General features: G+C 37.7%; 1 protein-coding gene across 3 annotated transcripts; it reads right to left on the bottom strand.

Annotated features, from left to right (window-relative positions):
* Positions 1-440: 440 nt before the first annotated feature.
* On the bottom strand, positions 441-20,313 carry LOC140326630 (protein regulator of cytokinesis 1-like). Of its 3 annotated transcripts, none has more exons than XM_072405404.1 (14): positions 20,091-20,313; positions 17,219-17,351; positions 15,944-16,066; positions 15,613-15,846; positions 14,569-14,739; positions 13,408-13,557; positions 12,079-12,226; positions 11,485-11,621; positions 5,774-5,869; positions 5,541-5,687; positions 5,292-5,387; positions 4,347-4,439; positions 3,499-3,609; positions 441-912 (listed from the first exon to the last, which is right to left on the bottom strand). In XM_072405404.1, exons 1-14 carry the CDS (start codon positions 20,111-20,113, stop codon positions 844-846), a joined length of 1,731 nt encoding a protein of 576 aa, XP_072261505.1. In that variant the 5' UTR covers positions 20,114-20,313; the 3' UTR covers positions 441-843. The 3 variants fall into 3 exon arrangements, with proteins under 3 accessions (XP_072261505.1, XP_072261506.1, XP_072261507.1); XM_072405405.1 differs by having other exon boundaries at positions 3,499-3,597; positions 20,091-20,310; XM_072405406.1 differs by lacking the exon at positions 3,499-3,609 and having other exon boundaries at positions 20,091-20,312.
* Between the last annotated feature and the right edge of the window lie 1,755 nt (positions 20,314-22,068).

Below are 22,068 nucleotides of genomic sequence, written 5' to 3'. Positions count from 1 at the left end.
ATTGCTCCACAGACAAACATCATTGAAGACATCCAGCATCTATACACATCATATTAGTTAATCTAAACATATGCCTTGTTTTACCCAAATGAAATCCTATAGGATTTCAGATTAATATGTCTTGCTGTGTAAGTATGCAAAGCACGAGAAAACAATTTTTTACAGCAGTGTTCTGTGCAGTCGTGCCAAAACCCCATTGGTTATTTGTCCTTGGTAATGATGTTTCCACGTAAAATGTGTAATTATTACAATAGGCCTATTTTAGGTCATAGTCCAAAATACTGCCCTAAGGAAAAGGCATGAAAAGAAACACAACTAATCATGAAGGGAAGGCTCTGCTGCAACTTCTGTAGGTGCAATATTTAAATCTATGAACCTTGAAGAAGTAATACGGTTTTATTTATACTAAGTCAATGATAGAATAACTTGGGGAAAATGTATTCATTTTTTCTCTTTATTTCAAATATTATAAACAAATACTGCCCATTTCATATAGTACAGTACTACGAGAAATTACATTTTTACATAAACCCAGCCAATATATACAAAAAAAAAAATTTCAGTAAGAACATACTTAATAAAAAGGGTTAAAAAGCAAACATATTTACAATGCTGGCTGCCTACAGAAACCTTTGTACAAAGCAAAATAATATGTTTCCACTGAAAGTTTATGTCTCCTTCAAAAAGCAACCAGTTTATGGTGGGAACTCACAGAATGTTAGCTTGCATCTCTATGTCTTTGGTAAATTTACAAAATGGTTGTAGAAATTGTTCACTTTAACAAAATAAAGCCTACAATACAGGCTACCTGTAATAGGTCCATGGGGAACCTTTTTGCAGAAATTACAAGTTCTCATTTACTGTGGAGTTAAAAATAGCATCCTTACTAGAAGACTTCTTGGAGATTTCTTCCTATAAGGAAAAACAAAAAGAAAATACTTCAGTTTAAACAGGACAAACTATTGTAGAAATATGAAAATATTTCCCAACTCCTCTTTTAATCTCACAACAACATATTATAGGTTTTTCTACTGTAAGAAAAGAAATAAATAAAACAGATCCAACCTGGCTCTTCTGTTTACAGCAAGTAAACTCCACAGCTACACAGTTTAAGCAAATCTGTTTTTACAGGCACTGCAGCTCACAGTGGGAGGGTGTCATCAGCACAGAAAGGACAGGACTGGGTCTAACCAGATCCTGATTGACAAGTTACCGGCTTGAGAATCAGCAGAGACAATTCCGATAACCAAACCCCATGCAACATTTCTAACATTCTCCTGTAACATAAGCAGGCAAAGCCTACATGAGAGTGGCAACCCTGATCTGTAGTTTGTTGTCACATCATCACTGGAAGCTGCAATAGTTGGGACTTTACTGGCAGGACCAACAGATATTTGTGAGAAACTGCCAAGGTACTAAGAGAAAACAAATAATTCAGTGCTACAACCCATATTTAAACAGGCAGCCATTATCCCCCTTTACCAGCTGAAACAGGATGTCGTATAGAGACTTTTCAGTTTTCTGGTTGATACCATAATAAATGTTAATTGCTAATTTAGTAGTCTATTGTATGTTATTAACCTCCCTGGCGGTAACCCCGAGTGTGATTCAGGGTAGAAAAAAGTTGCTGAAAGTCACACTCGGGGCAGGTAAACCTATGAGAGGTAATAGTAAATACAGCCTTACCTGATCCGCCAGCGTCCCTCATCCTCCATGGTGTGTACGTTGCCGGCGGAGCAGGAAATTCAAGATCCATTTGTATTGCATTCAATACAAAATAACTGTATTGAATGCAATACATTGGATTTATATGTGTAAAAGCAGTACTGCATATATAATAGTATAATAAATATTTTTTACAAAAAATTAAAAAAAAATAAAAATATTTTTTAATTTATTCAATTTATTTTAACATGATTTTGTGTTTCAATCTTTATTATACTCATACTATTATATTATACTGTAAAATAAATTTTCATGAAAAATAATGTACCACTTTTAGGCATATAAAACCAGAAAGAAATGAACCGCTAGGGAGGTTAAATACTGGCTATATGTGTTTACCACTATCAACTTTGCAGTCAAAAAGCCTAAGCTACAAGCTTATCCATTGTGAGGTAGTCTCATTTGAACTGGATGAACTCTAGGCAAACCACTAAAGCTACGTACACACTTCCAATTATTATCGTTGGAAAACGAACGACGAACGATTCTGCACGATATCTACGAACGATCGTATAGCACCAATCCTGCACATAGAGATAACGACAAGATCGTTCGTAGATATTGTACACACAATAGATACGATCGTTTGAGCGATAGAGGAACTATGTGCATGACAGGAAAGTGAACGGACGTTCGTTCATCACGCATGCTCTGAACATGGACTATCAACGAACGACCGTACACACGAACGATGTTCAACGATCGTCGTCCAATCCGATCCGCCGGTCGTTCGTTTCCAACGAGTTTCCTCGTTCGTCGGCGTCGTTGGTTACTTTTTTACGAACGATTTTTTGCCCAAACGATCGTTCGTCGTTCGATTGGAACGATAAAAATTGGAAGTGTGTACGCACCTTTAATGTAAAGCTAAACACATACAGTGCATGTGAATGGTAACCCTCCAAAGGACTTGCTAGCCTGTTCAGCCATTCTTGGGATCTAGATACTCAAAGAGCAAAAGGTTGATTTGTAACTACTTTTCTGCAGTGAAGTTAAGCTATATTATCTCTCAATCACCAGCCTAACCCATCCTGCAGACTGGATAATCAAGAGAAAAACAATAATAAGATCATCCCCGTTTGTCATTACAATACATTTCAAGTATTAAAGCCTGCTTTGGCTTACCTGTAATGTAAACGAGACCTGGCTCCTTCATGGCCCTAGCAAGTCAAGCCCATGTCACCCCATTATCAAAATATCAGAGTTTCTACTACCCACTGCATTTGACTGTTAGTAGCTTAAATTCAGGTGACTGTTATTTTTTTTTACTAAAAGATTTTGCTTATTTAGTTATGTTTTAATTTCATATTGAACCCTACACCCGAGCATCAAGAAATCAGTTGACACTGGGAATTTTAGCAGTGGCTGTGATAGACAAACCTCTGGTGCATCAATGTATTAGCAAGGTTCTCTCTATAATTACAGCCGACCTTTGCCAAAATTATTCTAAAAAGTTTTTTTTTAGTTAATTATCTACTTCCAACAACAGATTTAAGTAAAAAGAGAGCGCAAGATTACTTGGGATGACCATTATCTGACATGCTTATGTGTGTGTTATATGTTCTCAGACTTCCTGTCATAAAGCTATCCAAGCAGTAGTTCTGCAGCAAGTTGTTAGTTAAAAGTGACACCACAGAACTGTGCTACTCTATAGCAGAACATTATTTTGAAGCACAGTTAAACTGCCCTCTGGTGGTTGCTTGTTTTACTGTTAGTTGGGAGAGAACCAAAAACTATTACTAAAATTATTATACATGAAGAAAAGCATGCAGTTACCTTAAATTCTGAATAGGTACCAGGCTGGTTGGATAGTAGAACTGTTTGTTTGTTACTGTCATGCAAAGGAGTTCTGACAGGTGTGTTTTTCAACGGTGTCTGCAAAGTAAACTGCATTGTTACAATTGGCTTGCAACACAAAGATAAAATAAATCTTTAGGTGTCTTTTTATTATTCAGCATTTCTTATGTCTAATCGTCTAGTACCCCTACGTATTATATTTTGAAGTTACCTCATTGTGAAGAGATATTTTAGTTTAACAGTATAGATAGCCAATACTTTTTTATTTTGCTTTAGATAAAGGAAGAGGTAAAAAACCCTGAACCTTTTTTTTTTTTTTTTTTGACATTTGTGTAGCATTGGGGAAATTTCAATTTACATCGTGTTCCAGAGTTGTGACAGAACGTAAGAGGATATTTACCCCAAGTGAATGGGAATTTCTTTTGGACAGTTGTTATTGAATAGTTATATTATTTCCCCATTTTTTTGACGAATCGAAAAATTAGAAACACTAATAATCTTCCTAGTTGGACCAATGGCAGAAAAAATAAAATTCCCATATTTTCAAATATGTAAATATATTTAAATATAATTACTAAAAAATACTCATACTCTTTTCATTTTACAGAGATTCTCTAGTACAACGGTAAGGCAGTCACACTGTAAACTCTGTGTGGCCCTGCCTATATCAATGGGAACTGACAGGACCTTGCAAGATCAGATCCCTCCTCTTTGCAGCTTCACCCACAATTTTGTTTTATCTTTAATCTGAAATACATCAATAAGCAATGCTTCCAACAATTTACTAAAATACTGTAGAGAAAAACTGTAATGACAGAGCATATTACCTTAATCGTGGAAAGCTGTGATTTTCCTGCTGATGTAAGGTTTCCACTGGTTACATTTGTGCGGGACATTGTAGCATTTGTTGTTCCGTTAAGCTGAAAATATATGTGAATACACATTTTAAATTTCAATATAGTATACTTTGCACAGAAGATATATTCACAAATTGAATAAGATATACACAGAAACCATTACATTTAGAAATACGTTACTTAAGTTGATTACACATTGCCCAAGTCCCTCTTAGTACAAAACAAAGCTGTCCATTAAAAACAACTTGTATCTATGTGTTTACTGGTCCTTGTATTTCAAACAAAACTAAACCAACAATCACTTACCCTTGACCAATTGCAACGGTGTGATGTGGCTGCATTACATAAAGAGGGCTCCCTCAACCTCTAAGGACAACACCCTGGCAGGCTTGGCTTTACTAAGGGAAACTTTAATGATTTGGGGTTAATTTTTTTTCTGAAAAGTAAATTTTCCACCTCTAATATATGAATATGTGAGGGAATATAAAAGTACAATCTATGTTTTACAAACACCTAATACATTACAGATGATTAACAGAGCACTATGGGTAAGCCTTAAAGGCTAACACAGAATCAGCAGAATCAGCCTGCCATGTCCCAGTGAAAAAATAATCTGTGACTCATTTGTAAGAGGCAACTATATGAATGGAAACTTAAAGATCTGCCTGCAAACAGGACAGATGACAAGATACATTCATATGCAGCATTTTAGATGTATCCATAATAATGTTTGTGGTACCTAATTCCTAATAGGGTGCACAGACACTGAACTTGTATAGGAACTGCATTATTTCACAGAGGAAACCAGTGAATTAAATAAAACTAATTGAAACCTAGAATTAATAAAAAGCCTGAAATTCACATATTTTGCAAATTGACAAAATAGGACCTTAGTTGATTCACCTAAATACTTACCTTTCGAGATTTGTTACTTGGAGTACCCTGTGTACATGATCCTGCTGGTCGTTTGATTGGAGTCTTGAATGGTACAGGGTCTTCTTTTTTCTGGCTCTGTAAGAAATGCAACTAATTGTTTACTAAAGTAAAACAAAATACATAATCATCATAAATAAAAAACAAATAAACTTTTACATAGCCAATACATCTGGAAACCAAGAAATGTCAAAGTTTCATATATTCAACAATTACTACAGGAGCACTCACCCGATCTTGTTTCTCCCGTTCCTTCTGTTGTTTGAGCATCTCCCACTGACTTGCAACATAATCCATAAACTTGCTTCCTTGAAACAAAAATGGATATCCTTGTTCTGACTCCCATGATTCTATCCTAACCTTCAGATCTTCCTCTAGCTAACAGATAAAGCACATTTACATTACTGATACTACTAATTAATGAAAAGTAAACTCAAAGTTTCAAAACGGATCCCTAATTTTACCTTAGACAGTAATTTCTGAAGTTTTACACGTTCTTTTTCCTCTTTGAGTAAACTTCCTCCTCGGTTTGAGAATCTGTTGGGATCTGATGCTTTTTTCTGGAAGATAACAGGTTAAATAAAACTGAAACAAAATAGGCAGATATACAGTATACTTCAGAATGGTCAAATCCCACCGTTTTCATCGCTTGATGCCAGGGTGCAGAGGCTTCCCTCAGCGTGGATACATTATCACCAACTGGTTTCTTTTCTCTCCACTGTTTTAGCTTTGTGTTCCACACAACGAAGCCCCACGGCTTTTGAAAAGGTCCTATGCTCGCCAAACAGACCAATCCATGTGATATCACTGATATACGAGATTCTGATTAAACATCACATTAGCAACGCCCCCACCTACACAAGATACTGGGAAGCGGAACTGGGGGAGGCTATTTCTCCGTTAGATTGGGAGAAAGCTTTCACCCTAACCCACAAAATTTCTCTTCCTTGTAAGGCTCAAGAGACTAATTTTAAAATTATATCCAGATGGTATTTATGTCCATCTGATATTCATCGTATGTTTCCCTCCCTATCTGATAGATGCTGGCGTTGCCATTCCCATCGAGGTACAATGCTGCACATATGGTGGGAATGCCCCAATATTCGCAAGCTGTGGTCCCAGGTAGGGGATATTTATAACAGTGTGTTCGGATCTGACTTGAGGATTACCCCTCAGATAGCTCTGTTATCTATTCTCCCAGGGTCTCTAAAGGCTAACAAGAAAGATGTGTTGCGGCATTTTCTTGCGGCCGCTAGATCAATTATTCCCAGAAGATGGAAACAGACTGTAGCACCCTCCTTGAAAGATTGGTTTACAGAACTAGAAAAGATACGGCACCTGGAAAGGCTTGTAGCGGAGGATGACAACAAATGGGAACAATACAAGATGATTTGGTCCGCTTGGGATTGGTACAAGGAATCCACCCAATTTAAAGCTCTCTGGCAAAGTTCTCACTGAGAGCAATGGTGTAGTTCAAAGTATTTTGTCTTGGTGTATGGCGGTTGAATAGAGTAGTCGTGTGCGAGGGCAGTCGGGCACTTCCCCCCTCCCCCTTTTTTTCTCTTCCTCATCTCTTTCTCAGCCGTGCAGAATATACAAGTTTGGGGGCCTCTATATTGGGAGTGCCTGGACTGGCTATATATAATACTCGTACTATAAATTCTATTGCATGTGAATCATACTTCTACCGCCTTATCAAACTTGCTTTTAGATCTACAAGGAGTAAGAGGAGCAGTGCTAGAAAATAGATTTGCTGTAGATTATTTGCTACTTAAACATAATGTCAGGATTTTAAAGGAATGTGTTGTTTTATTTTATCTGACCATTCCAGATCAATCCAGCCCCATATTCAAGCATTACATGAAATTGCTAATAATATCAAGGAGGATGTTGGTTCATCCTCCTGGCAGGACTGGTTATTGAGCTGGCTGCTGGACCTAAGTTGGTTAAGAACATTATTTATCAGTATTGTAATTATAATTGTTTCCTTGATCATTTTATGTTGTTGTATCCAATGTATCCCTCTCCCCATACATACATTCCGTGCTATGTGTCCAAAGCCCACAGATCCTGGACAAAAATATGCTATTTACCTCTCTATGTTAGAAAGAAATAAGTCATGTTCTTGACTTAAGAGAGGATTGAAGGGTAACTAGGACTGTATAGCTAATTAATGTTAATATTAATGTTAAGCTAGTTAATATGAGCCATATACTTGTAGTATATAGGAGTTGTATTTCTATTAGTATGTCTACTCTGTAACTAGATGACGAAAGCTCTTTGAACTACAATGTATGCCTTCCAATGTATCAAGTGACATTATATATGGCTAAAACTTAAATAGCTGTATGTGAATAACACAATCCCCTTTGTGTACCAATGTGTATAAAAAGACCGCCTTGTCAAATAAAGACCGCCTTGTCAAAAGACTATTCCTAAGACCATACTGTGTGTGTGTGTGTTTTTGGGATATCTCTCCAGACGTCTGTCTCTCTGGTTGAAGGAGAAGTCAGGGTGCATTCGAGGAACTAGAAGTAGAAGCAGATCCTTTCAGAGCCCATCTCTACTCTTAGTAGTGCCAGGATTGGACCTAGCTGCTGGAGGAAATGTAACTCTTGTGCACACACAGGGACAACATTATCAGTGACTACTAAGTGGATAAAGAAGAACCTGAAGACTTTGGGCTTTGCAAGGTGCAATAGTGACAGGATCCTGAACCTGTGATTACTGCAGAGTGATTAGAAAAAGATAAGCGTGTGCCATAATTATGACAAAAGCCCACCCCACCAAAGGTTTAGTTTGTTAAAGTGCAACTGTGATTTTTTTTTCTTGCTGTGAATAGCAATACAATCACTTCTAACATGGCACTCACTGCATCATTTCTCACCTTCTCCTTGCTCCCATACTCCCCACTCTGCTGTCAGAGTTAAACCTAGTCAGAGCTTACACAAGACACCTTCCCCAGTAAAGACTTGGTTTATTAATGCTCTCCAGGACTGAAGAATGTACACTAATTGCTAATTCAGTATTTTACAGTGTACTCATCAGTGAACCTGGGTCATCCAGTGTATCTTTTCCAGACTTGAAGAGCTTTATTAGATCATGGCCAGTCACCAAATTCAAGTCTAGAAGCATCTGCATAGTTAAGTGGGGACAAGAAAAGTAAGTTTAATCCAAAATTACTAAAAATACTGAATATTTCTTTCAAATTCTGACAGGGAAGTAATTATTAGGAGAGAGAAGAAAGATAAGAATATACAGGTGGTTCAATAAATTGAACTTGTACCGTATAGCCAAAGCAACATTACATTTAACAGAATAAAAGAACGGCACAGTGGCCATATGAACTCAAATCATGGGTTCACTTACTACCAAGGACACAATCTGCATTTAGTCTGTGTGTTCTGAAACTAGTTATGAAATATTTGTGACTATGCAACACAGTAATTTGAGGTTTGAGATTACATGATTGTGTTTTATTTTTTTTAATAATTTGGTTCTGTAATAATACCATAATTTGTTGATAGAAGAAAAGTTAAAAGTTTACTTTATGTTAATACAGTCTGTAGCTTGAGTTCCTAACTCCTGATCAGATTTTAGGTAATCCACAGGAGTTTACAGAGACAAGACAGCCCCTGCTGATTGGCACCAATCAGGTAATATGCATGCCAAAATATACATCTATAACAGCAGCTAAAAATATCTGTAGTCAAACTGTATAAATTGTTTATTAGAAATGACCTTTCTCAGTGGTGACCTTTCATTATTTATAAGCACAACCAAGTTAGTGATGAGAAGCATGAAACCTAGAAGCAGAAAAAAATCTAATTTTAAATCAGGCAAATATGAGTATACAAGTAGAGCTTGCTTTTGATTTATGACAGATTAAAGTGAGTGTATATTCTCTTTTTCCTTCTCTCTTCTTTTTCTCTCATTCTCTCCTCTTACCCTCTCTCCCACACAAGCCAGCTAGCCTAGTGGAGCAAAGCTATAAATCTGGCCCTGGGTACATTTATCAATGTTTCCCTCAAGAATTTAGGTAACTTTACACCAAGATACCTTTTTTGGTTGAATCCTATGCATGACATAGGCATAGGCATGCATTGACCTCTAATATGTCAACTTTTGCAAATATGCAACTTTTATGCTTTATGTTTAAGTGATAATTGTCTTGCTATATATTGTGCACATGCACTGTGATTTTGTGATGTAGGAATAATCATTTGGATAAAAATCTGAATTCCCAGTGTCAGCTCACAATTTGTGACAGTGAGATACAACACAACATAAAAACAAGGGGAAAAAATATTATTGTTTAAAAAATCACTATTGTTTATTATATAACATGCTTTAGCAAACTGAAAATTCCTTACTAAGGGTTTGTATCTATTTTATGATGGTATATTAAATGATTAGATAGATGCATGGAGTTTGCAGGTTCTTCCTGTGTTTGGATGGGTTTCCTTTGGGGACAGTTAGGTTAATTGGCTTCCCCCAAAGAACATTGACCATAGGCTGTATTAAAGACATATGAGTATGGTAGGAACATTAGATTGTGAGCCCCTTTCCAGAACAGCTGGTGACATAACTATGTACTTTGTACAGTGCTGCATATTATGTCGGCGCTATAAAAATATTGTATAATGTTAATAATAAGTGGACCAAGTAAATGCAAAAATATATTGCAGTTGTAGTTAAAATGTACTCATTCAAAGTGTCTTCTTTGACTCACACATATGATCTGAACAAAGGCTTCAAGTTAGCTAAGCCACAATGAACTTTGTGCAATAAATTATGTATAAAATACATGATGCAATTGTATTGGGAAAGATAACTTTTAAAATAAAGTATAAAGTATATTGCAGTAAACTGTATGTACATGTATAACTGTATGTTACTATACATGTACCATTTGTATTTAAAAATTTGGTACACTTGACAACGAGAGAGAAGCTACTGGGTTCAAATCACCTACTGAATAATTATACGTTTCATTGAAAATTTTCACTGTGAATAATCTCAGTCTTTTGCCATTAGGATTAACAAATGACGTTTGGTTCTTGCTGCTTTCTCTGCCATATAAAATAATAACAGTGAATACAAACTCTAGATAGTGAAGTTACAGTTTTCATTACCTAAGCAAGCAGGTTCAGAAGACAATTTATGAGTTGTAGTGAGAGTTTTAGAGAGAAATTAAAAGCTGAATTTGTGATTTAGTATAATTGATTCACTAGGGAAATAGAGAAATGTTACTGTTCAAAGTGAATAAGACAAAGCTGTGTTCCGTTTAATCATCATGTACAAGCAAAACTACTTTTTAAATTTTATTTTGTTTGTAATTGGGTGTTTAGAGTGAACAAAGCTTTATCTACTGCAATAAGTGAATATTTTGAAGCAACAATTCTCCCCTATTAAAAAGTAAACAATTTTTAAATTATTTTTGCACCAGTGCCTTATTGAATAGCTCCTCCGGTTTACCCGGGGGCGATTCTGTTACTTGACCCATTAGATCCCCTTGGTTGGTTGGTTTCTCTATGTCAATTCAGGGCGGTTATATGTTATGTTTATTTTATTCTGAGTTCCACCTACCCCCTGTTGTCTTGTACTTGCGGATGTATTTCTATGTATCAGCACTGCTACATATTTAGAGTTATATGTATAATTGTAAAACATCACTGTTAATTTATCTAAAGGTTGTACATGTTGGACCAGAGGTTTTGCTGGCCCTTCTTCTCTCTTTGTTTTTGTATGTGATATTTCCCTTATCTGTTTTGTATTAATATATGTAAAATTCAATAAAACTGATTGAAACAAAAAAAAAAAAAAATGAAACAAAATATTTGTAACTAAAGAAAAAAGCACATGGAGGCAAATGCTTCAAACTAAAATATAGGTATAACAATCCCACATTTTGTGTGCTTACATTTACAGGTATAACATTTTTTTGGTAGTTTGTTCTAACCACCTTTTAGTGGATGCAGCAACTACCAAAGTCAGTGTAATCTTGCCAGTGTTCATTCAATTGCTGTCTTACAGCTCGGTATCTTGGAGTTTATGGTCATCTTTTAGAGGAGCAACAGAGAAATCTGTGCTTGAATTTTCCCACAGGAGTGGTAAGTGAGCTATTATTAGTTTAGCTTTATAGAATGGTTATTCAAAAAGAGAAAATATTTACCTCCAAAACTATAAACTGGGACCAGCTAGTTTCCCACTTGGCAACAGCATCAAGAATAGGCTTGCATTTTTCATATTGTGATTTCATTCTCACAATTTCTTCATCATGCTGGGATAAAAGATCTTCTGTGAAGTCATCTGGAAGACAAAAGTGGGAAGTTATTACACCAAGTATCTAGAGTGATATACTTCATACAGAATTTGCTGTGAAGCCTCTGTTCAATCTAATGTTAGTGCAATAATATACCTGAATAGTCACTGGACAGTTGCGGTCAACATTTAGTTATATAATATATACATTTCAAATAACTGCTGGATGCCAAACACAGGACAAAGACCTGGAAGTAAGATGGCAAGTTACACATCAGATAGATCCCACCTTAAACACCCAGAATAGCAAATGACTGGATGTCGTGTATGTCAGATGGCAGCTTCTAATATGCGCAGTAATTATAATTATAAATGTTCAAAGCATAGACAGTATCTGCAAAATATGAATTTTCATCAAAAATTAGCTCTAGTTTAAAAACTTAACATGTACATCAAGAGCTTCCACCCCAAAAGCAATATACCTGACAAATATGTAAAATCTTACCAATGTAAAATGGTGCAAATGCCTTCCTTTGCTCATCATTGTAAAAACATTTATCCCAGTATATCTTTAGTTCATGTCTTATCTTCAGGATTACTTGCTTTAGATTAGCTATCTTCATTTCCTCCAGTCGCCCCAGCTCGTTTTCCCACTAAAAACATAGGACATTCATATTTACAGGGCGTGGCTCAGAATAAATGCAAATATAAATTTCAATGGGCATAACAGGTTCAGAGTCCAGGTTATCTAGAGCAGGGGTGCCCAACAGGTGGATCACAATCTACCAGTAGATCGCAAAGGCAATGCGAGTAGATCGCAGAGCCCTGCCTTTCAAAATAAACTCTACCACGCACCAATAACAGAGTTATTAAGTCCAAGTTTTTCTGTTGGTAGATCATTTTGACTTGGTCATTTTAAAAGTAGCTCACAAGACAAAAATCAGGGCACCCCTGATTTAAAGGATAAAACATGGAACATGGTCATGGTCACTTAAAAGTATGCAGTGTTGAAAATGTATAATATAATGAGCGTCACTTTAGTTATGGTGAAGTCACCAAGTCCTTGTGTTAAAATGTCTTTACTCACTTATTTATGAAAACTGTTCTACCACTGGCTTTACTAGAAATCCATACTAGCAGGGTGAAGGTAGATGTCCAATTCCATGGCCATGTGCTTTTCTTTTGGACTAGGGGGGACTTCGTATATGGAAGATTATGAATTGATACTTGACTTTGGAACACATCCTGAAGACAATCTTTAGTGACTAGAAAGCACTCCACCAAGGGGACATTGTGTGTAGGGTGAAAGACCAGCACAAATGTCCAAAACCATCTCTTTCACATTTTGGTCAAGTCTGAAGGCCTTCGGCTGTATCAATTTTCTGGCCAGATATACGACATTGCACAACCCGGATTCTACAGGGAGCTCCACCCTGAACGAGGATGGCATTGTGCCTTCAGGAGAATAGTTACCCCGAGTCATGCCAGGAAATCTTCTTTTGGTATCAGATACTTGTAGCGTTGGGAGCAATGTGTTTTTGCAGGTTAGTATAATTGAATTGGAATGCGTTTGCATTCTCACCCTCACAAGTGGTTTAATCAGTTCCTCGACTATAGTCACTATAGGATAAACAGTATTTCTGTACGAGTCACTTTAAAAACAAACAAAAAAAACTACAAACTAACTTTAGGAAAAGTTGCCTCTGAGAATGTTGATATTGTCTGGATGTATTGGTGATTTCAGTCCCACTGACCAAGAATCACTGATGTAAACCACACTACTTTTAGCAGTATGTAGGTGTATTTGTTGTAATGTTTATGCACAAAAGCTTACCACTTTCATTTCCTCATAAATAGAGCTTCCAGAAATCTTCTGACATACTTCTCTCTCTTCTTGACCAATTTGCAACAATTCCCACAAACCCTCTACTTTTTCTTTGACTGAGTTTAGTGTAGATAAAAGTGCTTCCTTTTTCAGTTCTAGCTGTAGCACAAAAATACAAGCAAATAATAAATAATTATTTGTATTTAAAAATTACTGTTACCAAACATGAAAGATTTGGTTACTGTACAAAAATGAAAACTTTTATCCCATCAAAAAAATGTAAAAACAAACAAACATTCAAATAGGGTATATTAGAAAGCCACACAAAGATTTATAAATACAGGGAATATAAGTGGTCTGAAAATATTTTACATAACTGTGTCAAAGACGTAAACTCAAGCAAAAATCAAAACACATTTTCTGAAATTATGGATAGTTTCTGAATGACTATGCATGGACATTTTTTCAGGCTTTACATTTTATTTGTTTTTTCTTTGGATACAATGAGTAGAATATTGCATCAGGCACTAGTGGTACAGCAAATCATTTTCTAAGAAGTACTAACTTGACTCTCCTCTTAGCCACATGAACCTAATGCAGTAACAATCTATAATACTAGGTATTAAAATGTGATTAGGACAGTAGGGATATATCCTAAATGTTAGGAGGTTTAAATACTCAAGAGCTGGCTGCACCAGCCATGTTACTCTTCATAGACTTGATTGAGGCCTAGCTTAGAACCCCAGAATGAGACTGGCCTTTATGTTGGCCATGGGATTTATCTTTAATGATGGATATGTGGAACTTAAATTCTGATTTATTGGAGGTGGTATCATCATCAACTGACTTCATATGAGTTCTGAGCCTGGTGTGCTCTTGGGTTTTGCTACCTATCCCTAGCTTCTCTAGCTTTTAGGTACAATTCCATTAAAGCCTATCAAGAGTGACAGCACAGACCTCGTCAACTGTGGAGGTTGTCATTGTTGTGGAAAGTTGAGTAAGTACCCCATGTGTGTGGTTAGGTGAATTGGGGAATCTAAAATGAATTAAGTCAGGGGGATAAAGAAAAGTGGGCCCGAGATTTTTAAGTAAACTTAAATTCATAGATTAGTAATCATATTCATATAACTCAATCATGGACAACTTTTACAGCACATTTAAACAACTTACCTGTGCTTTTAGAACAGTGAGAGCTTTAATATTCTCAGGTGTGAGGAAAAAAGCCTCTTCATCCTCACAGATGGCATCTTGCTCTAGGGAATTTTCAGGCTGCCGGCCCATTTCATCTAAACATTGTCGGATTTCTGCTCTAAGTGAGGAAAAGACCTCAAGGCGTTTTTTCTAGAGTAAAATGAGCACAATATTGTCATGCATGTCAATATTTAATTGAAACAACGATGGACATAAACCAATGGAAAAGTTCAAACAGCCCACAGGCTGATAAACATGGCATGAATATTCCTAAAATGTAAGGCTGCACCTACATTCAAGTAGCATCAGTAAATACATAATTAACAAATACTACAGTGATCCAAAATTTGAGTTATAAAACCATGTATACTATAAAATATGCAAATTGCTAACCTCTCAACAGGAAACCAGTGGAGAAACTATTTTTTACCACAATCTCAAGTAGCTTTAAAGCCACAATGTGGACACATTTCCATTAGTCATTCTCTATACGAGTGAAAACAGAAAAAAAACACCTAAGGTACTAATGCCTGCAGTGGCAAGCAAAGAATTTTAGCCGCTCAAAGTTCAGGCCCATGACAAATAAGCTAATAATCCAAAATTTGAAGAAGGGAAAAAGGAATAAACAGTTGAACAATTGGACAGCATGGTGGCTCAGTGGTTAGCACACTCGCCTTTGCAGCGCTAAGTCCCAGGTTCGAATCTCAGCCAGGACACTATCTGCATGAAGTTTGCAGGTTCTCCACGTGTTTGTGTGGGTTTCTTCCCACATTCCAAAAACCATGCAGTTAAATAAATAACTCATCTGTCTATAACTAATTTTTGAATTTGAGATATAAACATTCCCTTTGATCCTTGACAATGACAGATTTACCAGTGCCCACATTCACTGACCAGTTAGTCTGGATGATAGACGTAAGGTTCCAGCATACATGTTAAAGCTGGTTACAGTACAGTGAGCTGTATCAAGACTCATCTAGGGGTACATGCCCCTCAATTATATATCCATATATCTCAATATACCTTTTCTTCAGACTGAGCCCTTATGTGCTCTTTGAGCTCCTCCAGTTGCGCTTGACTTGGAATGCTGCCAGATGGTATATAATATGGAGTAACACAGAGATCAGAACATAATTCCTGGTCTTTTTGTTGTAGAAGCCTCAATTCTTCAAGACGTTCAGTCTTTTTTTGTGTAAGAAGTTCTAAGCGGACTCTTAGATCTCTCTCAATCTGAAGAATAGTCATACAGTCATCCACCTTAAAATAAATAAATAAATAAATGAAAAGGAATTAGCAATGTAATAAGGAAGCTTAGTAAGGTAGGACATGGAGTCCGTCAACACAAATTTCTCACCTTGTACTCATCTAATGATAGTTCATGGCACAGAGTCTTTATTTCTCTTCTACAAATCTGAATACTTTTTTCAATCCTATCTCTCATTTCCATTTCTTCTGCGATCATGCGGTTAAACAACTCCTACAGAAACGCATTAAAAAAAAAAAAAAAAACACATTAGCATTAAAAGACAGAAAGGATACATGTCATGTTATGAGCTATTGTAAGTTCATTTAAAACCACATTCTATAACAGCAGATAAAACAGATTCAATACTGTGCACAGACTTGCACAGCTTTACAAACAAGGAGTAAAGCTAGCCACATAGAGCAAATGGTACTTCGTCCTAAAATCTATGGATAGCTGTGTTATGATTTTCATTTATCTTCACTATTTATTCCTCTTACCCTTCACAGTATAAAGCAGCTGCTATACAAAATTGTGCAGCTATACTTTTTCAGCATTTGTGAATGTCATATTAACCCATTTTGTGCTGTGACCAACGAAATGTAAGACTGCCCATATTCAAACAGTCAAAAACCAAAACTTGGGGCCCAATCAAATTGTACTGAAAGAGTGGTGGAAAATAATCATCTAAATTCACCTACATACAGCATGGGGCTATGTAGGTGTTTCTGTGTAATTATAAACAAAATATGCCAATACAAACACTAAAAAAATTAAACTCCTTTAATTAAAGTACAAAAACATTTTCAAGTTACACTACCAATCTTTCTGCAATATATAATCTTTTACATGTTTTCCCAAATTACTTTTGCCTGAGTAAGCTGCATGTCATTACCATTACCATACATGAAAAGTTTTTTTTTTTTTTTTAACAGTCAGGCAGAAAAAAAGGAGGTCAGTTTGAGAACTTTAAAATGATGAAGTTTCATTGGAAGTATAATTTTCTCAATAATACCGAGATTCAATTTACTTCTCACAGGGGTTGGCATAATATAGCAATAAAAATGTTGCATGTCTTTAATAAATTATTAGATTTACAGATATTCCATATAGGTACATTTGTGAATAGCGATTTATATACAGTGCTGGGTACTCTGAAATCAGTAGAACTATTTAAAGAATTAATACATTTAAATTGCAAAGAACATGGCAAATCTCTGTTCTATTATTTTACGAACTCAACTAGACAATACAGCAGGTAAAAAAAACAGCTATAATGAACCATCAATTTGTAAAGGATGTCACCTTACAGTTACATAATACAAAAAAATACCAAAATAAGCAATAAGCACAATGATATTAGTATATAAAGCTATATACAAATACCTCAATGTGTTTTTTCACTTCTTCAATTCTACGAAGCCGCATTTCCTCTTTGATACCCAGCCCATCCCAGATATCCATAAGCCTTGCAAGTGCATGGTTTGCACTGGAGATGACCGATGAAGCCAAGACCTCACTGCATTAGAAGGAGGAAGTTCTTTATCAGAATATGTATACCCAGGCAAAGCGCTCTTTATTATTATCAGATATTGCAAGTTTGAGTTAGAACATCATAAAACCTTTATTTGATATGTAACAAATTCAGGCGATTAACTTTTGATGATGGCCACTAGGTGGCAGAACGAGTCATTGTTTTTAATAGGAAGTGAAAGAAGAAATGTAGAGAAATTTGATCATCTGCCAGCAAATTTCAGAGGAATTGACTGGGGAGTCATTTATAGAGTGCCTAGAGTTTAAATCTAATTAAAAGTAGCTATAGTGCCCAGCTAGAGCTATTGTTTTATTTAGAAAGCCTATGGGCACTCAATGATTGTCACTCCAATCAGTGGTTTGTTAACTTTTTGTGTCAATAGGATTAGACAAGTGCTGTACTGTACTCTGTGACCTAAACCTATCCATGGTAATGACACCATCTAATTTCACTTGAAACCAAAGAATGTATGAATGCTTTTGCTCGATAAGGGTTTTTTTGTTGTTGTTTTGTCTCCCCATAAATTATACTCCCTCAGCTAAAGTATAAACCATGAAATGTGATATTTTCCTCAATGTTAGACACTGTCTTGGCATTGATCTCCAGCTGAAGCTCTTTTGTTTGGGATGAATGGTGCCCAGCATCATCCAACCCTTTCTCCGAACACAGGCAGTCATGGCTTCATTTTATTAGTCCTTTTGACAACAGGAGTTACCATTACAACAGATACCAATAAATGACCTGTCAGTGGTTTACCCTTCCCTAACACTGTCCACAACAAAATGGTTTGCCATATAAACACTTTGAACATTTCCCACCAGGTGGCACTTAGACCTCCAGTAAGAAGATGCCTCAACACAAAGACACAATATTGTATTGTGTATTGTATTGTGATGCAGCATCTCCCACACCAATGTGTCTTACAGTCTCCTATGATTTATTATCAGGTTGTTGGGAGTCCTCGGGGGAAACAAAATTACCAGGCAGATCTTTTATTGATGATAACCCTGCCAATAAGCGATGTCCCTTCTGCAATAAAACATATCTGTTTATCACATTTTTTTAATTAAATACAAGCACCTGGCCTCATTCTACTGTGGGTGTGGCAATCTTCTTCCTCTTTTTTTCCAGGATACATAACCTTTTGCTATCTAGATTGTCAGGCTCGGGATGAGTGTCTTTTCTGCAATAAAACCTGCTTGTTCACAGATTTTTAAAGTGGAACTACCAACATAGACCAACACACCAACTTAGGAATTTATTAAGAGCAGACAATGTTTAAGCACAAGTGTAAGTACCTGAACATGAACTTTGCTGTACAGAAGCCCAAACCATGAAAGACTGGGACAGGAAGAACCAGCAAATGAGGTCAGCTCTGCACCAACAAAACACCAGGCAGGTGTCCAGTGAATGTCATGGGGTCCCAGCTACAACCTACCTGCTTCTAGAGTAAACCAGGGAAATAATGCAATTGGTCAGAGTGGTGCCAGTGCTTCTTCACTTAGTAAAGGAAAATCAATGCCAAAGTAAAAACAAAAAAAACATCTGTTCTAAGTATATTCAAATGGATTAGTGAGAAGCTGCTACCTTTTCTAGGGGAGAATTCTGGGTCAAATAACAGACTGGAGGAATTGGATCTACAAGGGAACCTCTGTCAGATTCAATTTTCATTGCTGTGATGAACCAATTTCACTGGCACCAGGGCACAAGGTGACATTAGCCAACACAGGGGACACCTCTTCCACTGACATCTGTCAGGAGGATTTTCCTTTTTCCACTCTCACTTCCTGTCATATCCATTGTATAGGAAATTTCTCTAAACCACATGGGTATTAAATAGCATTTTTTGCAGGGTTTATTTATGCTCCAGGTTGTACTTATAGAATGCATTACTGTGCACTAAGATTGCCCCCTACTGTGATGAACTTGCAGCATTTTAAAGAGGAACTAAACTCAAACCTCGCACAAAACAAAAAAAATACACAACCTTCAATCCAGCAGACGATCAGTCCGGAGGTTTCTTCCATGGGGTTCTGCGTTGTCCCGGTGTTCGTCTTCGGGACGGAGCAACCATCTCCTCTTATTTTGGGTTCTTCTTCCTACGTCACCCGACACAGGCGCAAGATCGGGTTACATAGTTGTGGGAAAAAACTTGGCGATCTCACTGCGCATGTGTAAGAGCAGCAATTTCTTCCCTTTTGACGAAATGGCTCCTTCTGCGCATGCCTGAGATTCTGAAGCATGGGCAGAAGGAGCACCCAAGAGCCTCCCAGTATACCCGATGTAGGTACCCCAGGAGGCTTTGTGCTCCCACATTAACAAAAATGGTGTTGCATTTAAAAAGTTCAAACAAAATCTTTACCTTACATAAAATGGTTGTCTACTCTTTTAAGGTGAAAATTGTGGGTTTAGGTAAGCTTTAAATACATTTCAAGATGCACCACACTCACTAAATGTTTTGGGGGGTCACTGCACATGGATGGAAGCACAAATAATGCATGGCAGAGATATGAAGGCATTTTGTATGTTATTTATCTCAGCCTAAAATGTGTAATATGACACACACACACACACACACACACACACACACACACACACACACACACGACATTCCTGAACTTTGTACACAATTCACACACACAACCCCCAGGCGCCTCTTTGTTGTTGTTATGGCCTGTGTGTAGCGCATGTGGAGCCATCCCTAGCCATTCGCTGCTGCCTCACCTCTTCCTGGCGTGACGCGACATGCCGCCGTTTTCCTATGAAGAGACCCCAAACCTCACCGACGTTACACTCAGCCGCCCGGGATGACGGCCACCTCAGGCTGCAGCGGAGCTCGATGCAATTTTCAAATTTCGCTCCCCTGCCGCTGTGAGGCTTCTGATTGGACGACGAGAGGAAAGGGTGGAGACGTGACGCCGGCTCCAGGTCCTGTCACGTGACGTGCTGAGTGGCCGCGTCTGTTACAGCTCTAGCACAGGACGTGACATGTCAGCGTAGAATGGAGGGGATTCCATCGGTCACGTGGGGAGATGTGTCTGTGTTTTGTTGTTTGTGGCAGCTCACGGTCACGTGTCACAGCCAGGGAATTACTGATGGAGGGAGCTAGTAGTCACTGCAATCACCAAATCACATATAACAGGGCAATGCCACTTACAGAGTATTTGTACAACATATATACCTGCAGATTTCATTACAATATTGTAATACATGGTATCCAGCAACAAAGTGCTTTCCTCAGACCAGGTAAAGGGTGACAACACCTACAAATTTGCACTAGTGTTGTCACACTGACACGAACATTTCACAGAAATTTCAAAAGACAAAAGTGAGAGCAGCAGCTTTTAGTTCATTGTGGTATTTTCTCTCTCTGACCAATCTCAGAGTGCCTTGTATTCTGTAAATGGCCAGGGAGAGAAGAAGGGGAGCCAATAACAGGGCTGTGTTGGTGAATGAGAGCTGCCATTGTTGCAGCATCAGTACTGATCCCAGGGATGAAGTATGTCTGTTTTGTTTGCAGAGTGACGCTATAAAACAATAAACAATTTGCTGCTGGCTGCTTGACTTTAAATAAGCGTCCCTTTTCATCACTACACAAGTATGGTCCACTATTTCCACCATCTGAAATCTGCCATTAAAGTGGAAGTAAACTCCCATTCTCTCACTGCCACTGAGTTTACATGTTCACCTCATCTTTTTCCAGATCTCTCTTGTAAGGGAAGTGCATTTGACAATCTTTTACTGTATTTTACTAGATTACATGTTTTCTTCCACAATTTTAGTCTCCTGAAGTTATACAGAAGTTTCCATTGTACAGTGATGCAGCAAGCATCTCCAGGTTCCCTGAATGCCAAGGTGCTGTGGCATGTAAATATAGCACCTCATTATTTTAGAGGTCCCTTTTATTATAGGGTTCTATAATACACCAAAGTGTTGCAGACTCTGATTCTCCTAGGGAGCAATGGTTGGCTACCTCCTGTTGCAGGTAAGAAATCAGGAAACAATCACTGCGTTGATGCAGTGGCCTATGAGTGAAATTGGCACTCACTTAGGTACTTGAAAAAGGTAAATGAAAGAAGAATAAGAGCACTGAGGAGCCCCTCAGTATGGAAAATTAGAAAGTAGCGGTGGAGGGCAAGATGATCCTGGCCTGAACTGCTGGAAGTTTGAGATTGGTTTTCAGTAGCCTCATAAAAACATCCAATGAATGTCAGGGAATTATCGCTGATGAACGAACAAGTGCTGAACACACCAGCACTGATCCATTCTTTGAAGAGGGGGAGTTGGGAGGATGAGAGAGCAGCACCCTGCTTTTTACTCTCCACCATAGGAGAGAACAGCAGTCATTCCCGATCATTGTTCATCAATTCACCCCTGCAGATTAACCTCCCTGGTGTTATTCCCGAGTGTGGCTCAGGGTTAATTTTCAACGCCAAAAGCGGTAACCCAGAGCCTCACTGGCAGTGCAATTGCCATGAAGTTTTATAGTCCTGCCAGGTTCCCACGTTCCAGCGGCATCCTCCAGCAGCGCCCCCGGCATCCTCCAGCGCTGCCCGACATCTGCTTCCCTTAGGATTGCCGGCCTGGCATCTGTGTCCCTGTTGTGTGAACATGGGGGACGCAAGGCCAGGGGAAGCAGATGCCGGACGGCGAAATCTTGGGCTGGAGGGCGGGACCGTGGGGCTGGAAGGCGGGACCAGGC

This window comes from Pyxicephalus adspersus, chromosome 3 (genome assembly GCF_032062135.1).
Source record: "Pyxicephalus adspersus chromosome 3, UCB_Pads_2.0, whole genome shotgun sequence".
Taxonomy (NCBI): domain Eukaryota; kingdom Metazoa; phylum Chordata; class Amphibia; order Anura; family Pyxicephalidae; genus Pyxicephalus; species Pyxicephalus adspersus.
The sequence above is the reverse complement of the archived record's forward strand: the minus strand, read 5'-3'. Positions and strand labels throughout refer to the sequence as shown.

Bases quoted from the DNA above. Each gene is read 5' to 3' on its own strand.
- LOC140326630 (XM_072405404.1), bottom strand. From the start codon at position 20,113: ATGTCGCGTCACGCCAGGAAGAG. The intron at 17,352-20,090 runs GTGAGGCAGCAG...CTTCTAATGCAG, and splicing joins TCGCGTCACGCCAGGAAGAG to TGAGGTCTTGGCTTCATCGG. The intron at 5,870-11,484 runs GTAAATATTTTC...GTTATCTTCCAG, and splicing joins CCCAGTTTATAGTTTTGGAG to AAAAAAGCATCAGATCCCAA.